Consider the following 24,424-nt stretch of genomic DNA (forward strand, 5'->3'; position numbering starts at 1 on the left):
ATAGTATTTCAGTATTTAGATTTTTTTGCACCCTCAGATTCCAGATTTTCAAATAGTTGTATCTCAGCCAAATATTGTCCGATCCTAACAAACCATACATCAATGGAAAGATTATTTATTTAGCTTTCAGATGATGTATAAATCTCAATTTCAAAAAATTGACCCTTATGACTGGTTTTGTGGTCCAGGGTCACAAATGTTTGGAGAAGTACAGCATGTGTCATCAGAGAGAAGTGTGTCATTTCACCGAAACATCGGTTTAAAAATAAAAAATTTACAAAAATGAAAAAGAAAAAAAGAAATAACTTAAAAGGTAAAAATAGAGGTAAAAAAATTAAATATGCCTAGATGAATTATTCACAACATTTGTTTAGAAAGTAGATAGAATGAATTTCTGAATTTCCATTTCATGCCAACTTAAATAAAATGTCTTATTTTTGGCTACTGAATTTCAATCAAGATTAACATAATACCCAGACTTCACTTTGAAAGAGACATCCTGTCTATTGTGGGAGTTTTGCCTTTCAGTGAACTTTACCATAGCTGTTTTGTTATAATTAGCACAGTACAGTTAAAAATCTTTTCCATGCTAATGCTTAAATCTGCAATGATAAGAATCTTTAAAAAGTTTGGCCTATTAGTGGTACTTAGTAACCCATGTTTCCACTGTCAACGAATTTAAAAAATGAAAAGCGGTTACATGACTTGCTGCCACTCCCACTTGAGCACCTGCTCAACCAGTCTGACCAGTCTTCTCATCTGACTCAGACTGACTCACTGATGCTGTGTTGTCATTTAAGGCACATGTTTATTATCCATTTAAGGCCCGAAGATCTGATTTTGCATGTCTGCAGCAGAGTCGCAACATATTCAAACATCATAGTACACTTCAACTGAAAGGCAAACAATTGTGACACATTCGGTATGATTTGTTCTATTACTGTATGAGGCTTTGGGTTCAGCAGGTGTTTGGACTATCAGTCGTATCGAATGTTACATTACGTTCTTTAGCATTCCTCTTCAGCTCTAACTGGACAGGCAGGAAAATTTCCTTCTACGAAAACATCAAAATCAAAACACGAGTTCCATGAGTTGCCTCGGGGGTCATAAACCCTGCAGTACCAGTCCAGTAAATGACATACCTGGGCTGAGTTAAAAAAAGCACTTCCCGTTACAAACGTCACCAAAAAAAACCCTAGACCTGACAAGATACGTCAAGATGCGCCTCAGGCTTTCACTACAATGTCAGAATGACAACAAGCATCAGAAAATCCACCCGGCCTCATTTCAGCACAGGGATGGGATGATTTGTGTGGTTTAATTTTCAGAAATAAATGGCTTGAGGGAGCATCGGACATTTTTGCATTCATTTTAAATTCCCTTTAAAGCCGTTTGCCTCATTTTTTGCAATTTAGCATCACAAGAGACCTTTGGCAACAGATTAGAGGACATTATTGAAATCGATGATGCTCAACAAAATCCAAAAACAAATTTATTTTCTATTGGGCTTTTTATTATTTTAATACAAAACGTAGAAATCACATAACCTTGGTGAAAAACGTGTGTACATGAATATTTAAAGTGTGTGTGGACAAAATGTTCTCGTTGCTCTTGGCATCGGTTGATGTGTGGCATACTGCTACGCAAAGGTACCGTCCAAAAGACAGATTTTGATGCCTGCGGCCACTGGCACAAGATGAACTCCATGGAGTTTTGAGAGCACACATGCATCGCCACACATCTCTCAATCCGTGTTCTCCAGGGGCCACTTATTTGGATCCGAAGTAGTCGACCACCCCGCTGCCCTTCAGGCCGTCGAAGAAGAAAAAGTTCCTGTGCGGAGCATCTCTCTGAGACAGCGCCTGCCGAACACATGCAAACAAATCTTCAGACACGTCTAATGCCACAGACCTTGAATTCTGTAATTAACGGCTTTGATCGAACGCATTCTCTGTTGTGGCGACAGAGACTGATGGGCGAGGGGCAACGAGGAACAGAGAGCCATATGCGAATTGCAGCCTGTTTCATCATGCAGGGAGATGGCGAGACAGCCTGGCTTCACTCCACCTCCATGTGGGTTCAAGGCCTGCCCAGCCACCGCCTCTGAGACCACGGCATTCACTCCATCACCCCACACAGCCCTGATCCCCACCCTCACGAAGACCGGGCTATGACATCATCCTCTAAAGAGAGATATTGACGTTTACCATTTACTGTATTCTGTTGTGTTGTAACTGTGTTTTTATGGCCTACACTACAGCAGATCCTCTTTCTGTCCATAATCCAGGTGTAATTATCCACTCAAGACTGACTGATCACATCACTACGCTTTAAGTTATTTAATCTTGTTCGGTTTATGGAATCATATGAGAAGATTTCAGGCGCTCTCCGCTGGATTTCATCAGTGACCGGAATATTACCTCGTCATTTCTGGCATTTACACACCTTCAACAGATAAAACTTTTGGACTTAGCCCAGATTCTGATGGAGAGGGCAGCTGCCATACGCTTCTCACTGCGCCTCATCAGAAAAGTCACGTTTGCGGCTAGTGAAAATTGAGGGTTTCATGGTTGCGTGGAGAACCAGATTGAAAGGTTGTATGGAAGGGCAAAAGCAAAGCTAGAAAATACATTTCACTTTTCATGTATAAGTAGGACAAAAAAGTAAAGGAAAACAAAACTACAATGAAGACTTCAGACATGTAAATGGATTAAATCAAACATCCCACCTTGACTATCTCTTGTCCAAGAACTCCTCCGACTACAGCGCACACTGGAGCCATTTCAGAGAAACAGTAACTGTGAGGACCAAACACAAGCCAGGAGTTGGAGTTAAGTTGGAGAGAAAAGCCCAAAGTACACTTGAGTTTTTACACTTATGGTGCACTCTGGTCATGTTGGAAAGATTGTATTTATGAGTTGAATGGACATGAATGCCACCACAAATTCTGAAAACTTTCTTCAAGCCCAGAGTTTCCAAGTTGGGGCTGTGTCGGTAAGAAAATATGGCAGACAAAATAGATGTAAGCAGCTGTATTGATTGATTGCAAATTTGTTAAAATGAATGAAATTATTTTCATTTCCAATAAAACTACCTAAATCGCATATACAAAATAGTATTGTAGAATTATAGATTTAACTAAAATATATATAACGGTTCAATTTACAGCACCTTTGTAAAATAAAATAAAATAAAACAAAAAAAGCAAAAACAAACCTGGGCCTGTATTCACAAAACATTTTATCTTACCACTAAGAGTTCTCCTAAATAGCAGTAAAAGTTTTTAGCTACGAGTTTTCTCTTAAAACCTATTCACTAAGCTGCTGAGACAAACTTTTACTAAGGAATAGAGAGAAGTCTTAAGCTAAGAGTAAGGGGGCGGGGTTGATCTCGTTGCTATGCATGATGTCAGCATGCTTACTAACTATGCACACAGTGATTGGCTGATAGGGGAGGGGTCTCTGTCAGAGATTTATTCACAGAAATATTGTAGAGCACGATGTCATATTCAAATAAAGGTTTAAAAAAAAATTTGAATTGCCACGTTCAAATAAAGATTTTAAAATGCAGGCTAAGTGTCACTAATTAAACAAGTATATGTTCAGCTAATTGTCAGCCTCTTACATGTATGCTTCTCATAATTAGTGAATATGCATATAAACAGCCTTTTAATTAACAGAGTAGAATAATCATGACTGACAGTAAGACCAAACTAAAAAAAGAAAACCAAACTGGACGCAAGAACATCTGTTACTTCTTGCCGAGCTGGTTAATGAAAACAAGGATATAATCAAAGGAAATTTGGAGTTGGGATAACCTCCAAAACCAAAGGTGACACCTTTTTAAAAGGTCATTATCATCAAATGTTTCTAAAATGTTTACTGAGTTATGAGCTACTTTTAGCCTTAATTTGTGAATATGGGCCCTGATGTGCATTCTTTATCATTTTATAGAAGTAGAGTAAAAAAATCTTGCTAATTTTTTTTTTGTAAAAAAGGTACATTGCCATCTTGCTCTGATCAAAATGAACTGAACAGACCTGATGTCAAAATCACAACTTCCCAACAAATACAAACTTCCCAGAAAGCACAATTAGTGTTTCAAAGTATACTTCATTTGATAGTGTGTGTGAACACAGCTGGTCAAGAAATGTGCACTAGAAAGTTACAATTTTGTCCAGTATCTGCATTATTTTCTCCTGAAGTTATAACCAATTAAAATGTCTTTGTCCTTATTTAAATTACAGTTGCGTATTTCTTTTAACCCCTCTCAGAAGTGCTTGCCAATGTGGGTGTTTTCGCTAGTTTGTTTGTTGTTCCATCTAATCCATTTCTTTTTCGAATGTGAAACAACAGGCCAGGCTAGAGTGGCCACCTTGTGTAAAAACTCATTTGTACAAAAAAAAAAAAAAAGTGCGCATCTGCAACCTGAGCATACTAAGCTGATGACTGAACGTAAACCCTAGTGTATGTGTAGAAACCCAAGAAACCCAAGTACACATGGGCTACAGTAAGGGAATACTGGTATTAACGATGGGTTGACTAGTCGTTCAAAACTACCCAATTAGTTAGTTAGCTAGAGTTAATCTAGACTTTCGTATTTTAGCTGTGGTGTTTCAATTAGCATGCTGTGCTTCAGTTGTTAGGTACAATGTGCATGATAAAACTCTCAGAAATTCACTACAGCCACACACATTTAGGCGGGTGTATTTGGATGGTACGTTGTGCCTCATTTGTTTGTTTTTTTTTTACTTGTTTTGATCTGTACACTAGAATTTGTAGCTATTTTGACATAAGAAAACGTAAGTCGTTAAAAATAATCCATCTTTAAAAAACGCCTGCATTCAGTTCCGTTCTGTTGCACTCTGTCTACTTGAGACACCCAGTCGGGGTCTGGTGAACCTGAAACCTGACTTATTATCCTGTTCAACTAGTCGTTCATGCAACCCACCCACTGCTTTTCACATCCTTGGTTGGTAAGAAAGAAACATGTTGGAGAGAATGAAGTGAACACTGAGTTTTTGCATCTGTAAGTACCTGACAAAGGTGTTGGGGAGCAGCTCCGAGCTCAGGCCCATGGTCTCAAGAACATCATCACGGATTTGCAAGAGCAGCTGAGAGTCTTCAGCAAAGCTGTCTGGCTGAGGATCACGACCTTTATCTGTACGAAACTTCAGAAGCACTGTTGGAGGAAGTAAGAGAGACTGAGTGGAGAACGAGTGGGTTTTCCACATTTAAACAGGACGTAAGTGGAGGAGAGATGTGTTTAAAGATTTGTGTAGCATGTGAAAAGGCATCAAGCCCCTTTAGGCTATTTTCCAAAGTATCACTACCCCTTTTTGACTGCCCACCAACTACAACACAATGAACCCCAGCCTACTGCTTTTCCACCTGGCAGCGTAGCACATACACTTACATCAAAGAAAAACACACACTCATTCATGTTATCTCACTCTATCTGGCACAATTTCAACTTTCATAGCTGAATTTCTTGATAGAATTTTCTCCAGATTGTGAAAACAACATCTGAGGGTTTGGAAAAAAAAATCATAGATGTAATAGTCGCACCACTGGGGTGATAAAACCTCAAATAAATCAGTGAGTTAAGACAGAGGAAACGACTCTTCCTCAAAAGCTGTTTGAACTGATGCGTGGTATTTTTGAGCACAGCAATGTATTTAAAGTCTTGCTTCAGTGCACAAAAAGGAAGTGTTATTTTTTCCATAAATGTAATACTAGATGTTGAGGGAGGGGCGGAGGTGCAGTCAGAGCCTGTTATAATGATAGAGGGGTGCGGAGGTGGCTTGTTTTGTTTTTGAGAGCCACTGCACATGACTGGCCATGGACAGCCTGTGATGGAAAATGAGCCAGTCTCAGTGAGGACACCAGGTGAGCACTAGTATAAAAAGAGAAATGTTGACTATAATTACACAGATCAACAGGCCCTCCCCCGATAATGGTGTACGACAGACTGCAGGAGGAAACTGCAATGTCTTCAGCTGCCTAAACAAACTGTAATAAAATGAACCACTTAAGCCCCTATTTACACCTGGTATAGTATATATAATATTGTTTCTATTTTTGTTGATTATTTGTGTTAACTGAATGGATGTCTGTGCTTGACAAAACCTGTCAGTAAGGTTTAAATACTAAAATGTTTTAATACTTTTATTGAGTAATGACACATTAAATTTATAATAAATGAGAGTAATAAATATATATTTTAACATACATTAAAACAGAAACAATTAGTGTTACATTACAATAATATTTTACAAATTTACTGTATTTCTGATCCTATAAATGCAGCCTTGGTGAGCAAGAGAAACATCTTGAATATAGTACTATGTACCTGAAGATCATTCAGTACTGTACAATTTAGGAAGGAAATAGCAAAACTGAACTTTCTCATGAGTTATTGGATTAATTAAATTTTAAAAATATTCTGAGGGTGTACCTTGCAGAAGGAAGTAGTCTGCAGGAGTGCGCTTCAGACTGCTTTTGGCCTTCTCGTTAGTCCAGTCAACCTCCAGGGCTTCTTTGAGAGAGCAGAAACTGATGGTCTATATAAAGAGAGATGGAGGTCATATTAACTTAACTTTAAAAGGTCATATAGATTTGACTAAAAATTTAAAAATATAGTTAACAGACACCAAATCCGGCAACCTACCCACCTTTTTCACCATTGTAGTCTCATTGGGGTCAACCTTTCGCTTCTTTGCCTCAGGACCATCATTGGCCTCATTCGACCCTTTCACCACTTTGGGCTTTTCTCTGGCAAGTTTGAATGGGACCGTCAGTTTTTTCCACATGAAAATCAAACACAACCACCTTTTCATCCACATTTTCTGACTTACTCTACATAGTGATGCTCCTGGCCAAGGTCGGAGAACATGTATCCATGATAACCATACACATCTCCACAGAAGACCTTGATGTTCCTGGAGGCACAGAGCTGGTCCACTCGCACCATGAGGTCTTTGGAGCACCTGGTCAGACAAACCTGAACAAAACAATATGCATTAATATGTGCTTTTTTTCAAACCAGTGAACGTGATCTTATGAGTACAACCAGAAACTTGGAAGAACAAAGGTTTGGCAATGACAGACAACTGACCAGAACATTGGCACTCTTATCCAAGGTCCCAAACCTCTCACACCCCCAATTTTGGGTCTGAGATAAGAATGGGGTGGCGTATTAATACCCATTTGACATACTGATGGCATGTGCCATGATGCGTTAACTGGGTGGATCTTCAAGAACAGATAGTTCATCACTTTATCTGCTGACTTGAGTTTGTTTACCATTGATTTTGGTTGTTTACTGTCCTCATCAGAACACCATCTGTAACCTCATAACTTAAAGTACACCTGAACTGATTATATAAGCAGGCCTTTTTTTAAAGGATGTTCAAAGGTTATGCAATCCGCGGCCAGAATATCAACACTTCTCAGAAATACTGTTGCAATGAAGTAGTGCCCTGAGGAGTAACACCTTCACTACTGTTCAAGTTCATCTGGGACCAGGGTGCATGGACAAACATTATGAAACATGTGGCGAGACATTGTCTTTTGACATGTTCTTCCTGTCAGCATTACGTGCCTCCAGGCAGCCAGACGACTCAAAAGAACACATCTTTATCAAGCAGTGACCCCTAGAGGATGCAAAGAAGAAACAAATCCTGCCACAAAGGAATATTAATTAGAGCAACCAGCAGCTACCATATGCCTCCGCTAAATAGCTGCTACTTGGCATTACATGACGTCTGTGCTGACAAATCTTTAATTCAATTTAAGCTCTTGGCTTTAGTCCTCCGCTATCTTCAGTCCTTCAAAATGTACACCCCAGTCAGGCTACTGTGAACAGCCCTCCACCCGCTCCCTACATGAAGGCTTTCTGCTTGACCTTGTCCTGAAGCTCAATATTTGTTTTCTTTTGGTAGAATGGACTGCCAAAACAGCTGACTCCACATAAATATTCAAGTTAAGCCTTGGAACACAAAAAGAGAATTTTTGAAGGAAAGCCACTATTTTCTAAATAATGAGAGTTAATATGTAAAATTACAAAAAGCACTATAAAAGTATCATAAAAGTGGTCAATATGACTATATTCCAGGTCTTCTGAATAAATATAATAGCTTCGTGTGAGGACTGAAATGTAAGTTTTATGGCACGTTTGATTTATTTTTAAAGGCTTGAGAGCTCTTGTGACCATTAAGTGTGATTATGGAAAAGAATGATCTGTACATTATTCAACTTTTCTTTCTTTAAAATAAAATCATACAGGTTTGGAAAGACATAAGAGCGACTAAATTATGCTATATTCTTCTTCTTTTTTCATCAGGATTTAAACAATCATCTCGCACTGATGTATCAAAGCCCATTTCCGCAACATAAGAAAAGAATATCATGCTTGGTAAATTATAATAATGAGATTAAAGTCAAAATTATGACATAAAAAGTTTAAATTACGACATTAGTCATAATTTTTGAATCTGTTGAAATTGTCATACAAAGTCATCAAAAGTAAAAGGAGATAAAAGTAAAAAAAAATTGTGAAGTCACATTTAGAACAAAAAGTTACAATTGATTAAAAATGATTTGCTGTAATTACACATTTTTGTCTTAAAGGGGTCATATGATGTTGCTAAAAAGAACATTATTTTGTGTATTTTGTATAATGAAATGTGTTTATGCGGTTTAAGGTTCAAAAAACACATTATTTTCCACATACTGTACATTATTGTTTCTCCTCTATGCCCCGCCTTTCTTAAACGCATCGATTTTTACAAAGCTCATCGGTCTGAAAAGCGAGGTGTGCTCTGATTGGCCAGCTATCCAGTGCGTTGTGATTGGCCGAATACCTCACGCGTGTGAGGGAAATGTTACGCCCTTACCATATTGTGATGCCTCGTCCTGGCCAGAGCGACGAGACAAAAACATTAAAACCCATTATAAACCAGGCATGCGGCGGCAACAACAATAAAGTTACGCCTTTTTTCTCTGCGTGAACATTTGGGCGGCGTTATGCAAATCTTCCCACACAGTGACGTAGACATGTGGGGGCGTGTTAGAACGAGCCGTTTTAGGAGAGCGTGGACCAGTCTTAACTTTTATAAAGAATATATCTTTGGGCTTGAGACTTTAGTCTTTGCAACTTTAGGGATCTTATCTATTCACAAACAGCTTGTAACACTCCAAAGAGACAGGAAAACTTGAAATTGCATCATATGACCCCTTTAATTTCAACTTTTTATTTCATAATTATGACATAGTATGTCAAATTCAACTTTTTATCTCATTATTATGACTTATTATTTTTATGACCTATTATTAGTATCTCATAATTTCAACGTATGTCATAATTATCAATTAAGTCATAATATGATTTACCAAAAAAAAAAATTTTTTCTTTTGTGGCAGAAATGGGCTTCCAAAAATATAAATTGCTTATTTTTGGATTTACAAAAAATATATATATTTTACCTCAACACCTGCACAAGCAATTCCCAGTACTTGTTGCACAAAACATCCTAGTACTTGTTGTCTCAAATGATCCTTTCATGCATGTACAGTTCATCCAGACAATTAATTATTTCAGTGTATTGTTGGCTTCCTCCTGACTAAACTTGCATCGTTTATTAAGAAATTGCCTGAAAATAACACCACACATACACAAGAGAAGACTAAGACATTCACTCACAATGTTTCCTGTGCACTTCTCAAAGAAATATCAAGAGAAACAGATAAAAGAGAATAGATGATGTTAAACCCCCCTCCTCCTGAACTCTCACTAGCACTCCCAGAGGGAGGGTTCAGACAGCTCCCAGACAGAGAAAAGATGAAAGACTGCCTGTCTCCGCTTTGAACAGGGTATGTATACTGACTTCATCTTCCACAGCCACCAATAGAGTCCTGATTTAAAGAAAATATGGCCTGGAATATATCATATGCTTGGAAAAGAGCACACGTTTGAAACAGACCAAACTAAGTCTCAGATAAAAGTCAAGAGGTTGAGGGAAAACAAGGCAAAAAATAAGTTATAAACACATTAAATGAAAATGATCAATTGTGTATAGAGACATCTAGTGGACATGAAAAACAAAAAGGTAAATGATCTATCTCTGATACACAGATGAACAAACTGACGATCAAACTGACAGTTCCTGTCCATCAGACTTTCCACAGAAATATTAAATTTCTTATGGGATTTCTGTACAATAATATTTGCATTGGTTTTGTAATATGCGCTATAAAGTGGCACAACAAATTTGGCCCATGGTGTTTTGGAAATAAAGATTCTCATCTACTGTATTCACAATACTCACGTGTCTCTAAAATATTCTTGTGTCCTTTTTCAGTCGATGAACAATCAGACGGTAGCTCACAACAAAAGATTGCCTGTCGGTCTTGTGTATGATTATGTCAAATCTACAGATTACCCCATAAAACTGCTCGTTCCAGGACTCACCGCATCAAACCGGAAGAAAAAGTCATCCAGCTTGCTCTCCACTGCATCGGTGTCTACCTTCACTTCCACCATTGGGTTGAGTAACTGAGCTCTCTCCAGAGAGGCCTGGGCCTGGTTCTGACCATCTGCATCGACAGGGATCAGGAACTGAGCACGTCTAGACTCCTCTGTCACCTGAAACCAAATAACACTTAGTTATGTACCTGTTAAGGTGCTGTTATCAGTGGTAAATTTAAAGGAATAATTCACCCGAAAATCTATACAAACTTATGTCATTCCAAACCTGTAATGTCTTCAGTGGAACACATGTTACAGGTCTAGGGTCTGACAGCCTCAGTCACCATTCAATTTCATTGCTTTTCCATCCAATTAAAATGCATGCTGACTCGACTGTCATTCTACCATACACCTCCTTTGACGTTCCACAGAAAAAAAAGTCAGGTTTGGAAGAACATGAAGGACATTAACAAATGATGAAATACTGAGGTGAACTACTTCTTTAAGTCAGATGATATGATGATATGATACCTGCTCATGGTCCAGGAGAGTCAGTCCTTTGACCCCAGCCAAAATAAGGTTCTTTGCTACTTCTGCACCAAGACCCCGGAGACCAACAAGAAGTACCCGTGATCCCCTAAGTCTGAAAATGTTAAATACATATGCATGTCGTTAATTGTTACATTATATTTCTTATTATTTATGCACACCTAGTCTAAAAATGTATTCGTGGAGTGACTCTTATACACCATTTTTATTTCAGACAAAAAGCATGCATGTGAAAGATACTCAAATAACGCATTTGAAATCATACTTAAAAGGTTTATGTATTATTCTTAAACAATTAGCCAAAAATTCCTTAAATTAACAGGAGTACAGTTGTTCTTTGTGTACGAAACTGTTATCAACAAACCTCTTTTGAGCATCGAGACCCCAAAGGCGAATCTGTCGATCATATTGTGCAGCCTCCTCCTCGCTGATAATATTGTCTTCTTTTTCGATGGTATCAATCATTTCTAAATATTTCCGTTTTTAATAATATCCTGTAACGAATTAACTGAGAGGTTAGTTTGTCTATTCTACGCTGTTTTTTTTTCTACTGCCCATTCAATGGGAAAGAAATGCCGCTTTGTGATTCTCGTTCAGGCGCGCAATGATGACGTATGAGTGGTGGGAAAGCGCCAGATTCAGAGCGCAACAATAAACACATTCCAATCTGGATACTCTGGCTTTCTACCTCCAGCTACTCTAATTTAGCAGTGTAATCTGCAAAATAGCATATCCATAGTCTTAACCATACAGGGAGGTAAAATATTACACAAATATGTTTATTGAAATGTACACCACAGTTTACGTAATTAAATTATTTTTTACTTGGTGCATGGTCACAAAATACAATATTAAATAGTCTATACAAAACTATTTCAGGAAGAGTTGAATGTCACAGCGTAAATAACTAAATAATTCCTCAAGCAGAATTGCAGTGTTGCTGCTGTTTACGTCCATTTAAAACAGCGGTTCTCAAACAGGGGGCATGAGCAAACTTCCAAAGGGGTCCCAGAATGACTTAAAATTGTTTATATTATTATTTTTATAATTTACATTAATAATATTATTAATATGTTAAAACAATCTAACTTAAATGCTAAATAAAAATGCAATCAGGAAACTGACATTTTTTTTTCCCATTGAAGATCATACAGAGCTTGAAACTTCTGGAATCCCAATATGAATTGTGGATAATTAATACAATTTATTATACAGGGGCCTTCGATTAAAAAAAATAGCGTATTTGTTCTTCGTGACCCGATCGGTCATTTCCGTGACAAGTGACGTCACGTCGCATAAGCCCGCCCCTTCTCCTCGGAGAAGAAGCGTCGCCATTTTAAGTGAATGAGTTTCATTTCACATCGCAACTGTAGGACGGAGAACCTCAGGAACGTTTTCAACCTGTTTCTCTTTTAAACTGTTAGTGGGGAATTGACTACTATGAACTGAATCTCTTCCTAAAGCCAATCAACAAGTAGATCAAAGTCAAGTAACGCATAAGACAGTTGATTTTTTGCACTGAATGTAGTACGTTAGAGGAAATGGCTGTGGAAAGCATGACTGTCCATCCAAACTCCCCAACAGCCAACCACGAACACAACAGTCTTCTCACTGACGAAAGGTCGAGTAATATCATATTTCTATCCAACTATTGATTTGTCCTTTGCTTTTTTTCCAAAAACAAAAAGCACGGGCATTTGCTTTTTTCTTTCAAAGGGATTAAAGTCGCCTTTTCTGGGAACGTACAGAGGTAACGAAACGCCATCTTGAAACGTTACACAGCGCAATCTGGAAGGTCATAAGCGAATCAGGAAAACATTCAGAATATGATCAAATTTACATTTTCAGTCACTTTTCGAAGCTTTTTAAGCGATCGAAGACCAAGGGGCCACCACTACGCCAAAACATTGCTCCAGCAACTCAATGTTTTCATCACAGATACAGAACAGACGGACAAAAGAAAAACACGGTTTTGGTTATTAACACAAAATTAAAATTCGACTTAAGCGCACTGTATGTAATGTGGCGGATAAATGGTAAAATACATCCCCGGTAACGCATTAAGGAATTTGTATCTTTAACCACCGCGAGGCCTGGACAACGCTAAAGCTAACAGTTAGCACACGACTTACAATTGAAATACAACAATAACACGGTTAACGGAAGCTAATGAAAAGCGACGGACTAGCATGGTTTAAAACGTGTCCGCTTGATTAATCATCCTTTTATTTAATTTAATTTGTCATCGAGTATTGTACGATTCAGTTTATCTTTGCGGTATAGCATTATTTACACTAGGCGATGTTAATTTGTAACTGTTTAGCACTTGGCATGTATGTAAAGTTAAGTGCCACGAGCTACGCACTTAGATTTATTGGGGACGTCATTAAAATATCTTAAATATATATGCTTATTTCTTTAGGGTTTTGCATGTTTGCGTTTGTATTTTAAAGTTAATGTACACTCTCATACCGCTATATTTCCAAATAGTAAGTTCTTGGAGTTTACTGTTAGTTTTAAAATATTTATATTTTTCATAAAGCTGTAAAGAAATCACATTTTTAACGTCTCATTCATTTAGCTTGCGAAATTTCATTAACATTACGAGATTTTGATGATACGAACTAATAATGGAAATTATTTGTTCCCATATTTTAAAGCTGTTTTGGCTTATTGCTGCTCCTCAAGTCCTCCACGTCAATTCATTTGTTGACAGTAGAAAAAAACTATTACCGCTTATTGATAACAATTTGTTACACGTTCCACAACAGGTTTCCCTGTATTTTCATATTCTAGTTTTGTTGTGAACTAGTTAGCTTTGTGTGCACATACATCCCTCATGAACCAGTACTTTCTCCAATGTCTCAAAAGCATTCAAGGTCTTACCAAAACATGAAGCAAAACACAAAGGTGCTTAACCATACCACCATTGTCTGCAAATGCAACCTCTCACCTCCCTTGAAAGTCATTTATGCATAAATTAGTATTTCACAGTAAGTATTTTAAGTTCATTACCAGAAATTTAAAGGCCAACATTTTGACTTTGCATGAAATGTGCCTTATTACTTGGATGCTTACAGTAAAAAAAAAAAAAAAAAAGGTTAATTTTTTGAAAAAAATGCAGGATAGTGTACCAGTTCAGCCATGCTGTTATCCAGCAAAACTAAATAGTGGAGAGAAAGAAATATTGCCCGTCAATTGCATGACGCCAAGTGCGATGAGTGTTCTGAATGGTAATGTGCTTTATTTGCTCTTGATGGCCAATAACATCAGCAGCAAACATTTAGCAGTTACAAACCATGTCCTCTGTAACATCAGCCATTACTGTACAAGGAAGGACAACACAACACACACTGCTGTACACATACATACACAATCATGTATGATCACTAGAAGGCTAATACTGTATAATCCAGACATCCACTCTCATACTCACATGTACACACTGTTTTCTCATTAAAGCTGTGTGTTTTACTACGCTCATAAAGCGTCTTAGAGGTGACCTTGGGAAGGACTGTTCAGAAATGATGTAATATTAGTTCCAAATGCTTACAGTAAAAAAAAAAAAAAAAAGGTTAATTTTTTGAACAAAAGGTAGTTGTCAATCTGTCTATCTGCCAACACAATCTTTTTCTTGTTAGCAGTTGTCAGTTTTCCCAAGGCGCATTATTAATATTAGCAAATAATACAAGCGTGACCCTTATAATGTATTGTCTGGTCTGTGTCTGACCATATTTATTTTCTATAACTTGCAGGAGTGAAAGATTATGCATGCAGTTGAAGTTGTTGTTAAAAACCTTTAGGTCTCTTCACCCTCTCTTAGATAACCGCTAAAGTTTGTAGATTTTTATTCACAATTCTTGTGGTCGAGTCTTTTTGGCAAATAGAGACGAAGGGATTTGTAGTTAATGCAGTTATAATTCATGAATTGATTCCCTCTGTAGTACGTTTAGGACTGAACTAACTGTCCAGAGAAGCAGATGACATGAGTTTAACTTCATTAAATGAAAGATCAGATTTACACAGTTGAAACATAAGTTTGTATATTTATTGTAATTGTAAATAGGGTTGCAAAGAGGTGGAAAATTTCCGTAAACTTTCCAACAAAATCCTGGAAAGTTTCCAAAATTTCTGGAATATTTCCGTAATTTACTGGAAATTTTGCACCTTTTTGCAACCCTAATTGTAAAACGCGTTGGAAGAATCTTGAAAAATATCCACATAAGTTGAAGATTTAAATTTAAGTAAAATGAGTTTTGTCTTCCAGTAAAGTTCATAGAAATGGGTGGATTAAGACCCTCATGCAGACTTTAGACTGTTTGTAACATGTCTAGGTGTATTCAATTGTCATCACTTGATTGCTTTTTTTGTACTAGTTAAGGAGACTGGGATACACAAGAATTATGCAGATGTGTCAGCTGATTTACCTTCTGTGGTAATCATTTGTCTTGTATTGTTTGAATTATTTCTCACCCACAGCTTTGCATTGCAGTTCATCTGGTAGCACATGTGCTCTTGTCAGAAGTTGCATTGCACAGAACTGTTGTTTTTATAGGCCAAAGTTGAGGGGTTAGGTGATAATGTTTTGTCAGTGCTTCTTTGTCTTATGTGGCAACTCCTTATCGCTGGATAGGAGTTTTAAAGGGCTGTCCTGCCTGAATGTAATGTTTATCCTGTATATACGTATATACGCATTAGATCTCCTATAAACAAAGTGGCTTTGAGTTGTTCTCAGCAGAGCACAAATGAGCAGTGAACATTTGACACCCTTAGTATGATGACTGAAGCAACTAAATTAAAGTATTGCGTCTGTAGATTGGCAGCCCTGTTTATAAAGAGATCTCTCTTGCCCTTCATCTCTACCCTCACTGTCTATAGTTTGAAGATCAGTTAAAACATCTGAATTTTCTTAGTTATCTACAATGTAATGACAAGTGAATTGTTAATAGCCCAACCAGCGGAAATCGTCTTGTCAGAATTAAGAATGAAGGCCCACTTAAAAAGCAATTAATAGATTGAAATCATTGAATGTTCTGTTCTGCACAGTTTATGACAACAGTATCCTTTTTTAAATTAGCCAGTTTTCATAGACTAGAAGCAAATAAGAGTTCTCCAATGGCAGTGAGTCAAAAAAAAAAAAGTAATTTCCTGTGTAATCCTGTTCTGAGTTGTGACATTCTTTTTGTATTTTGTCAAACAGGCAAGAAGATGGGGAACTGGAAGAAGGCGAGCTGGAGGATGACGGCGGAGAGGCAGAGATGCCCAGTGGTGAGGGAGCTGATCCCCAGGATAAACCTCACCGAAGCAAGGAGCACCATGCCAGTGAATCAGATGATGAAAAGTCTCATCGGCGGAAGAGAAAGAGAAAGAGGGAGAGAGAGCGTGAAAAAGAAAAAAGGAGGGCCAAGAAAAAGCGTAAATCTAAGCACAAGGTAAGTGTTTTTGTTAATATGTTTTTATAAAAGTCTCTTATGCTCACCAGGGCTGCTTTTATTTGATCAAAATACAGTAAAAACAGTTCATATTGTGAAATATTACTACAATAACACTTTCTATTTTAATATATTTTGAAATGTAATTTATTCCTGTGATGGCAAAGCTGAATTTAAGCAACCATTCCTCCATTTTTCAGTGTCACATGATCCTTTAGAAATCAGAATCAGAATCAGAATGAGCTTTATTGCCAGGTATGTTTACACATACGAGAAATTTGTTTTCGTGACAGAAGCTTCCACAGTGTAACAGAATGACAGTGACAGAACAAAAAACACAGATAAGGGATTTGTAGTTAATGCAGTTATAATTCATGAATTGATTCCCTCTGTAGTACGTTTAGGACTGAACTAACTGTCCAGAGAAGCAGATGACATGAGTTTAACTTCATTAAATGAAAGATCAGATTTACACAGTTGAAACATAAGTTTGTATATTTATTGTAATTGTAAATAGGGTTGCAAAGAGGTGGAAAATTTCCGTAAACTTTCCAACAAAATCCTGGAAAGTTTCCAAAATTTCTGGAATATTTCCGTAATTTACTGGAAATTTTGCACCTTTTTGCAACCCTAATTGTAAAACGCGTTGGAAGAATCTTGAAAAATATCCACATAAGTTGAAGATTTAAATTTAAGTAAAATGAGTTTTGTCTTCCAGTAAAGTTCATAGAAATGGGTGGATTAAGACCCTCATGCAGACTTTAGACTGTTTGTAACATGTCTAGGTGTATTCAATTGTCATCACTTGATTGCTTTTTTTGTACTAGTTAAGGAGACTGGGATACACAAGAATTATGCAGATGTGTCAGCTGATTTACCTTCTGTGGTAATCATTTGTCTTGTATTGTTTGAATTATTTCTCACCCACAGCTTTGCATTGCAGTTCATCTGGTAGCACATGTGCTCTTGTCAGAAGTTGCATTGCACAGAACTGTTGTTTTTATAGGCCAAAGTTGAGGGGTTAGGTGATAATGTTTTGTCAGTGCTTCTTTGTCTTATGTGGCAACTCCTTATCGCTGGATAGGAGTTTTAAAGGGCTGTCCTGCCTGAATGTAATGTTTATCCTGTATATACGTATATACGCATTAGATCTCCTATAAACAAAGTGGCTTTGAGTTGTTCTCAGCAGAGCACAAATGAGCAGTGAACATTTGACACCCTTAGTATGATGACTGAAGCAACTAAATTAAAGTATTGCGTCTGTAGATTGGCAGCCCTGTTTATAAAGAGATCTCTCTTGCCCTTCATCTCTACCCTCACTGTCTATAGTTTGAAGATCAGTTAAAACATCTGAATTTTCTTAGTTATCTACAATGTAATGACAAGTGAATTGTTAATAGCCCAACCAGCGGAAATCGTCTTGTCAGAATTAAGAATGAAGGCCCACTTAAAAAGCAATTAATAGATTGAAATCATTGAATGTTCTGTTCTGCACAGTTTATGACAACAGTATCCTTTTTTAAATTAGCCAGTTTTCATAGACTAGAAGCAAATAAGAGTTCTCCAATGGCAGTGAGTCAAAAAAAAAAAAGTAATTTCCTGTGTAATCCTGTTCTGAGTTGTGACATTCTTTTTGTATTTTGTCAAACAGGCAAGAAGATGGGGAACTGGAAGAAGGCGAGCTGGAGGATGACGGCGGAGAGGCAGAGATGCCCAGTGGTGAGGGAGCTGATCCCCAGGATAAACCTCACCGAAGCAAGGAGCACCATGCCAGTGAATCAGATGATGAAAAGTCTCATCGGCGGAAGAGAAAGAGAAAGAGAGAGAGAGAGCGTGAAAAAGAAAAAAGGAGGGCCAAGAAAAAGCGTAAATCTAAGCACAAGGTAAGTGTTTTTGTTAATATGTTTTTATAAAAGTCTCTTATGCTCACCAGGGCTGCTTTTATTTGATCAAAATACAGTAAAAACAGTTCATATTGTGAAATATTACTACAATAACACTTTCTATTTTAATATATTTTGAAATGTAATTTATTCCTGTGATGGCAAAGCTGAATTTAAGCAACCATTCCTCCATTTTTCAGTGTCACATGATCCTTTAGAAATCAGAATCAGAATCAGAATGAGCTTTATTGCCAGGTATGTTTACACATACGAGAAATTTGTTTTCGTGACAGAAGCTTCCACAGTGTAACAGAATCACAGTGACAGAACAAAAAACACAGATAATAAAAAAAAAAAAATAGAACAAGTAAATAAGGAATAAAAATATATAAATCGACAATTGTATGTGCAGGTATATTACAATAGACAGTTTTGTATCATTCTAATCATTCTAATATGATCATTTACTGCTCAAGAAACATTTCTTATTATTATTAATGTCAAAAACAGTTGCTGATTAATGTTTATGTGGAAACTGATTCATTTTTTCATCAGGATTTTTTGATTAATAAAATGTTCAAAAGAGTAGCGTTTATTTAAAATTAAAATATTTTGTAACACTATAAATGTCTTTACCGTCACATTTGATCAATTTAATGTGTCCTAGCTGAATAAAAGTATTAATTTCTTTTGAAAAAATCCTACTGACCACAAACCTTTGAATGATTGTGTATATCATCTTCTCAAATATCTTTGTGTGTAATGCAGCGTCACGCATCCTCCAGCGATGACCACTCGGACTACAGTGATGAATCAGATTACAGTCCCAGTGAAAAGAGAAAATACAGGGAATACAGCCCTCAGTATCCTCCCACTGTGAGTAAAACATTATTTTTGTTCAGGTCTTGATTTATTTAAAGTAACACTCATACCACAACAACTTTCTTTACTGGCCAGCCAATCAGGGGTGCGTTTCCCAAAAGTATCGTTAGCTAACTATGGTCGTTAGTTCCATTGAACTCTATTGATAACGACGGAACTTGCGATCATAGTTGCTTCTGGGAAACGCACCCCAGATTAGGTTTTAATCCCAGTCTGTATTTTGGTCACTATTTTTAGTCCCAAGGAGGTTACCCTCCTGCTCCCTCTGGTCATGGAGGTCCCATGCCGAAGAAAGGTGGCTATATGAAGATGGACAAGCAGGGTTATGGTGGCTATGATGACTACGAGGAGGAAACATATGAAGGTGAAGAGGATGAGGACATGGGTGATGATGACTATGATGATTTCACCAAGGAACTGAACCAGTACCGCAAGGCCAAAGAGGTTGTAGGTGGTCCACGTGGCAGAGGTGAATGTTAATTTCATGGTCTTGGTTGAATGTTTTGATGCATATTAACAAAAGTGGTATACTTCATTTCTAATAATCATTAGGTAGGCTAGATGTTTGGAGTTTGTCCTTTAGTTACAATGTCAAAAGTATGACGAGTAGGCATGGGCCGGTATGAGATTTTGACGGTATGAAGCGCATACCGCAGGAACGGTATAACTGAAAATATTAGCGGTTTTGAAACCGTGAAATCTTCAAATCACGGTATACCGTGAAACCGGTAATCGGCCCATGCCTAATGACGAGCATTGCATGTTCAGTGTCTGCATACTTCATTTTTTGACTCAAAGTGTGTGAATTCACACTAGTGTGTCAGCATTTGTGTGATTACATCTGGTGACCCTTATTACTGTCACACAGGTGGCAAAAACCGCATGAAGAACCACAGAGGTCGAGGCAGAGGAGCAATGAGGGGACGTAGTGGGAGAGGAGGAGGCAGAGGGAGAGGACGGGGCAAAATGGGAGGAGAGAATGATGATGGTGATGGCATGTACGATGAGATGGAGGTGGGTCATAATTCGCAAGTTATTAACTTCAAGTTATTATCAGGGACTTTTTTGATTTCTAAGTCTCGAAAAGGAAATTACCAAAATCTTAAGAAAACGCTATAGAAAGTTATGTAGGGGATTTAAATCTGCTACAAAATAGCTACAATTGCATTTTACAATCTATAAAAGTTATTTTCTAAAAATCATGAATGACTGAGAAAGACATGATTCGTCAGATATCCCATCTATCCTACACCTGGGATTATCCTATCTGTCATTACTACTTGGCAAGTTGTACAAATTAAATCAGTCATTTTGTCTTTTACTTAACCTTAAAACATGTTTTTTTTTTTTTTTTGATAGTATGGAGATGATGACTTTGACAACATGGGAGGCGATGACTATGATGACTACTCAAAAGAGCTAAATCAGTACAGGAAATCAAAGGACAGAGGGCGGGGTGAGTTCTGCTTGAATAATAGATGTAAGAACACACCTAAATCTCAGATCAGCATTGAGGGTAAAGTATTACTTGTTTGAGTGTTTGTAATTTCTAACCTTATTTTTGTTTTCTTCAGGTGGAAAAGGTGGGCGAGGTCGTGGGAGAGGCAAAGGAGGTCGAGGAATGATCCGGGGTAGAGGGAGAAATCGAGGGAGGGGCCGTGGAGGAGACCAAGGTCCCGATGAAGATAACAGTGGCGATTTGGACATGGGGGTAAGACAGTTCTACAGACTGTCCACTTGGTTCATAATTAATCAGCAAAACATAAATTAGCAACTGAATTATTTGTTCTCTGCTTTAGGATGGATCTGGAGGCCCGAGGAGGAATGATCAGGAGAAACACGGGCCGGACAAGAAGGGGAAAGCCATCTGTAAATACTATATTGAGGGCCGCTGTACATGGGTAAGCTAACTTTGGCAGATGTTACATATAAAATTGATTGTAACACAATCTAGATAATCTACATAATCACAATCTAGATGTCATTGTCTTTAAAAGCATTAAAATAAATTATTGTATGTTTAAATCAGTCATGTCTGACTAATAAGATGATGCAAAATCACATATGACTGCGGACAACATGAGTTATTTCTGTATTAAATGCTGTCAATGTATCATCAGGGTGACCACTGTAACTTCAGTCATGACATTGAGCTGCCAAAGAAGAAAGAACTCTGCAAGTTCTACATCACTGGCTTCTGTGCACGAGCAGAAAACTGTCCCTACATGCATGATATCCTTTGGTCATTTTGCTTGCTGGTATTCTCATTGGCACTTATTATCTATATAAGGACATTTTAAAGGTACAGATCACAGCACTCTGAAGAATTTTTACTTGTTGAAATAACTCCTTGACTCCACTGCACGTGATTTCCCTTGCAAGCTGTTCCATACCACAGGGAACTGTGTGAATGGTGAGGAGTGTATGTTCTCCCATGAGAACCTAACAGAAGATACTCAAGAGCTGCTGGATAAGGTGACCTTCACAGATATTTTAAATTCAGATGTAGTTCTCTCATTGTTGTTTCTGTGCACTTGGAGTAACCCTGCTCCTATTTTATTCATTGAAGATGCTGGCAGAGGATGCAGAAGCTGGTGCAGAAGATGAGAAAGAGGTTGAGGAACTTAAAAAACAAGGCATTAACCCTCTTCCAAAACCACCCCCTGGTGTTGGTCTTCTCCCAACTCCACCAAGACCTACTCCAGGGGATTCCTCTGCACCCGCAGACTTTGGAATACCTGGTGCCCCACATGGTAATATCCCTCCAAGTGGTCCAACAGCTCCAGGCCCTGGTGCTGGCCCTGTTCCTGGAGTTGGGCCATGCCCAGGCCCTCCTCCTCCTCCCTGCCCAGATGGAAGCACCTTCCAAGGGCCACCAAACCCCAACGGCGGTCCACCGCCACCTATGGGTCCACCACCTGCTTGTGGAGGAAATGCTGGAAAGAAGATTCCATCCTTATTTGAGATTGTGGTCAAGCCCACAGGACAGCTTGCACAAAAACTGGGTGTCAGGTTAGCTATCTTTTACTTTCTGTCAAGTCATCTTGGTTTACTTACTAGCTGAATACAGAATATACTGACACAAATGCACTCTTTACAGAGGACCAGGTCCTGGCAATGCTGCTGCAGGTCCTGCAGGACCTCAGGGACCTCCTGCAGGTCCCCCAGGTGCACCTCCGCCTCGCTTTCCTGGGGGCCCACCACCAGGACACATGGGTCCGGGCGGTCCTCATGATATGCCTCCGATGGGCCCATCTAACATGAATCAAGGCCCTCCATCAATGGGCACAGGACTGCCAATGATGCAGAACTTTGGCCAGGGAGATGGACCACCAAACCCGGGCATGATGCCTCCAGGTGGTGGAACATCTGGTAACAACTTTTATGATAACTTCTACCAGCAACAGCAAGCCATGTCGATAGATGGAGGTGGAAGAGATGGTGAGTTCATTTTGTATTTTAATTTCAGTTCTTTTATCCAAATTAACTTTTATCAGTACATGCATTGCCTGAGATTCTGACTCATGTCCTTGCAGTGGTGTATAAAGTACCTGAAAGCCATACTCAAGTAAAAGTACAGATATCTTACCAGAAAATGACTTTGGTAGAAGTTGAAGTCACCCTTTAGAATATTACTTGAGTAAAAGTCTTAAAGTATGCGATATTTATTGTACTTAAGTACGAAAAGTATTTTTTAAAATCTTAAACATACTTAAGTATTGAAAGTAAAAGTACAAGTAAATGCAAAATGGAAAAGAAGCAAACAAATAATAAACGGATATATAATAAATATATATAAAATGTTCATACACAGCTTGAGTAGCAAGATTGTGTTCAGTTTTAACTCTTTCTTCCATTTTGCATTTTTGGGTAAGAATAAGAAGCACTTCATCCGGTACTTAGTGTCTTTCATTCCAACATAAGAAAACATTTCTGGAATCTGCATCTGAAATAGCATTTAGATGCATTTACACAGTTTAATGTATCTCAGAGGGGACATGGATGCATTTAACCTGCAGTTACAGATTGATAAATAATGTTTTGTTTTTAACATAAAACGTTGAATACTGATATTTGAAATTATATAAAACATGAAAAAAAATAGTAGAAATGTGACATTAAAACCGCCAGTAGGTGGCAGCAAGTGACTGTTATTGAGTGAGTCATTAGCCTCTTTCACACAGAAATTCCGGAAAATACACGGATAATGTGTCCCGGGATCGTTTGATTGTGGTTCATTCACACTGCCAGTGATTTTCCGGAATCTGTGTGTGCGTTCACACACATCCCATAAAGATCCCGTAAAGACACGTGACATTACGATGTGACGTGTAATGTGACGCGTTCTGTTTCATTTAAGCTGGCGAACGATCTCAGCTTCAGCGCGGATAGTGAGGAGCTACCTGATCTCTGCTTTATTACAGTTTGCACATATTTTTTCGTCGCAAACATTGATCTGCCTTCAAAACACCCGGTAAAAGTCATCACTACGACACACCCTTTACGGCATTGGTTCTGGCTTTTGTTCACACAGAGCTCGTTCCGGGACTGAACCCGGCAATGTTACTAGGTCCCCAACCCGGGATAGATCACGGAATCAATCCCGGGATGTGTTTGCGTTCACACAGAAGGCACTCCGGCAATTTTCCGGGACCAACGTGCAGTGTGAAAGGGGCTAAAGAGATTCAACCGATTCATTCAAACGATGATTCATTCAGGAACAAAGCATTTGACTGTGTTAATGACTGAATGACTGAATCATTTTTATTAGCAGATTTGTTAAAAAAGCTGATTCATTCAATAAGTAAACACGGCCCATTGCTCAGAGACGCAAAACAGTGCTGTGATCTTTGTTTGGAACTATTTTCGTTGGCAAAATTGAGCAAAAACAAGCATTATGCATTAAGTAACTTAATGCTTTACTGAACTTGTATAAAATGATTATTAAATATGTTATCATGCTGATATCTGCAGAAAAACGGTACTCTTTGCGTGATATAGGCTAGATTAAGTTAACTATATTAAATTATATAAATATAAAAAGCATACAGAAGCATTTTTGCCATCTACAATTTAGAATGCCTAGAATTTTGAGTTTTAATAGACTAATAAATCAACATGCGTGCACACTGTGTGTGATTTGGTGATATAGCCTACTTGATCATGTCAGATCGCACATCATTACAACAACACTTACCATATTATAGCAGA

The 24,424-nt window shown here is 38.0% G+C and overlaps 2 protein-coding genes across 2 annotated transcripts in view; one reads left to right on the plus strand and one right to left on the minus strand.

Moving 5' to 3' along the window:
- Nucleotides 1–1,507: 1,507 nt before the first annotated feature.
- sae1 (SUMO1 activating enzyme subunit 1) lies at nucleotides 1,508–11,779 on the minus strand. The gene is made up of 9 exons (XM_016557066.1): nucleotides 11,381–11,779; nucleotides 10,999–11,110; nucleotides 10,471–10,644; nucleotides 6,857–7,002; nucleotides 6,674–6,773; nucleotides 6,457–6,562; nucleotides 5,037–5,181; nucleotides 2,729–2,798; nucleotides 1,508–1,862 (listed from the first exon to the last, which is right to left on the minus strand). The coding sequence occupies exons 1-9, from the start codon at nucleotides 11,479–11,481 to the stop codon at nucleotides 1,770–1,772; spliced, it is 1,047 nt and encodes a 348-aa protein (XP_016412552.1). The 5' UTR covers nucleotides 11,482–11,779; the 3' UTR covers nucleotides 1,508–1,769.
- Nucleotides 11,780–12,275: 496 nt separating this feature from the next.
- LOC107743691 (zinc finger CCCH domain-containing protein 4-like) overlaps nucleotides 12,276–24,424 on the plus strand; it is a 16,445-nt gene continuing 4,296 nt past the window's right edge. The window contains exons 1-12 of the mRNA XM_016557065.1: nucleotides 12,276–12,637; nucleotides 16,217–16,448; nucleotides 19,100–19,207; nucleotides 19,451–19,682; nucleotides 20,082–20,227; nucleotides 20,573–20,669; nucleotides 20,788–20,924; nucleotides 21,013–21,114; nucleotides 21,334–21,445; nucleotides 21,579–21,688; nucleotides 21,783–22,225; nucleotides 22,314–22,654. Coding sequence (XP_016412551.1) covers nucleotides 12,558–12,637; nucleotides 16,217–16,448; nucleotides 19,100–19,207; nucleotides 19,451–19,682; nucleotides 20,082–20,227; nucleotides 20,573–20,669; nucleotides 20,788–20,924; nucleotides 21,013–21,114; nucleotides 21,334–21,445; nucleotides 21,579–21,688; nucleotides 21,783–22,225; nucleotides 22,314–22,654 — 2,140 coding nt within the window. The 5' untranslated portion in view covers nucleotides 12,276–12,557. The remainder of the gene's footprint in view (nucleotides 12,638–16,216; nucleotides 16,449–19,099; nucleotides 19,208–19,450; nucleotides 19,683–20,081; nucleotides 20,228–20,572; nucleotides 20,670–20,787; nucleotides 20,925–21,012; nucleotides 21,115–21,333; nucleotides 21,446–21,578; nucleotides 21,689–21,782; nucleotides 22,226–22,313; nucleotides 22,655–24,424) is intronic.

This window comes from Sinocyclocheilus rhinocerous, unplaced genomic scaffold, assembly GCF_001515625.1.
Source record: "Sinocyclocheilus rhinocerous isolate Xijiao unplaced genomic scaffold, SAMN03320098_v1.1 scaffold166, whole genome shotgun sequence".
NCBI classification, from domain to species: Eukaryota; Metazoa; Chordata; class Actinopteri; order Cypriniformes; family Cyprinidae; genus Sinocyclocheilus; species Sinocyclocheilus rhinocerous.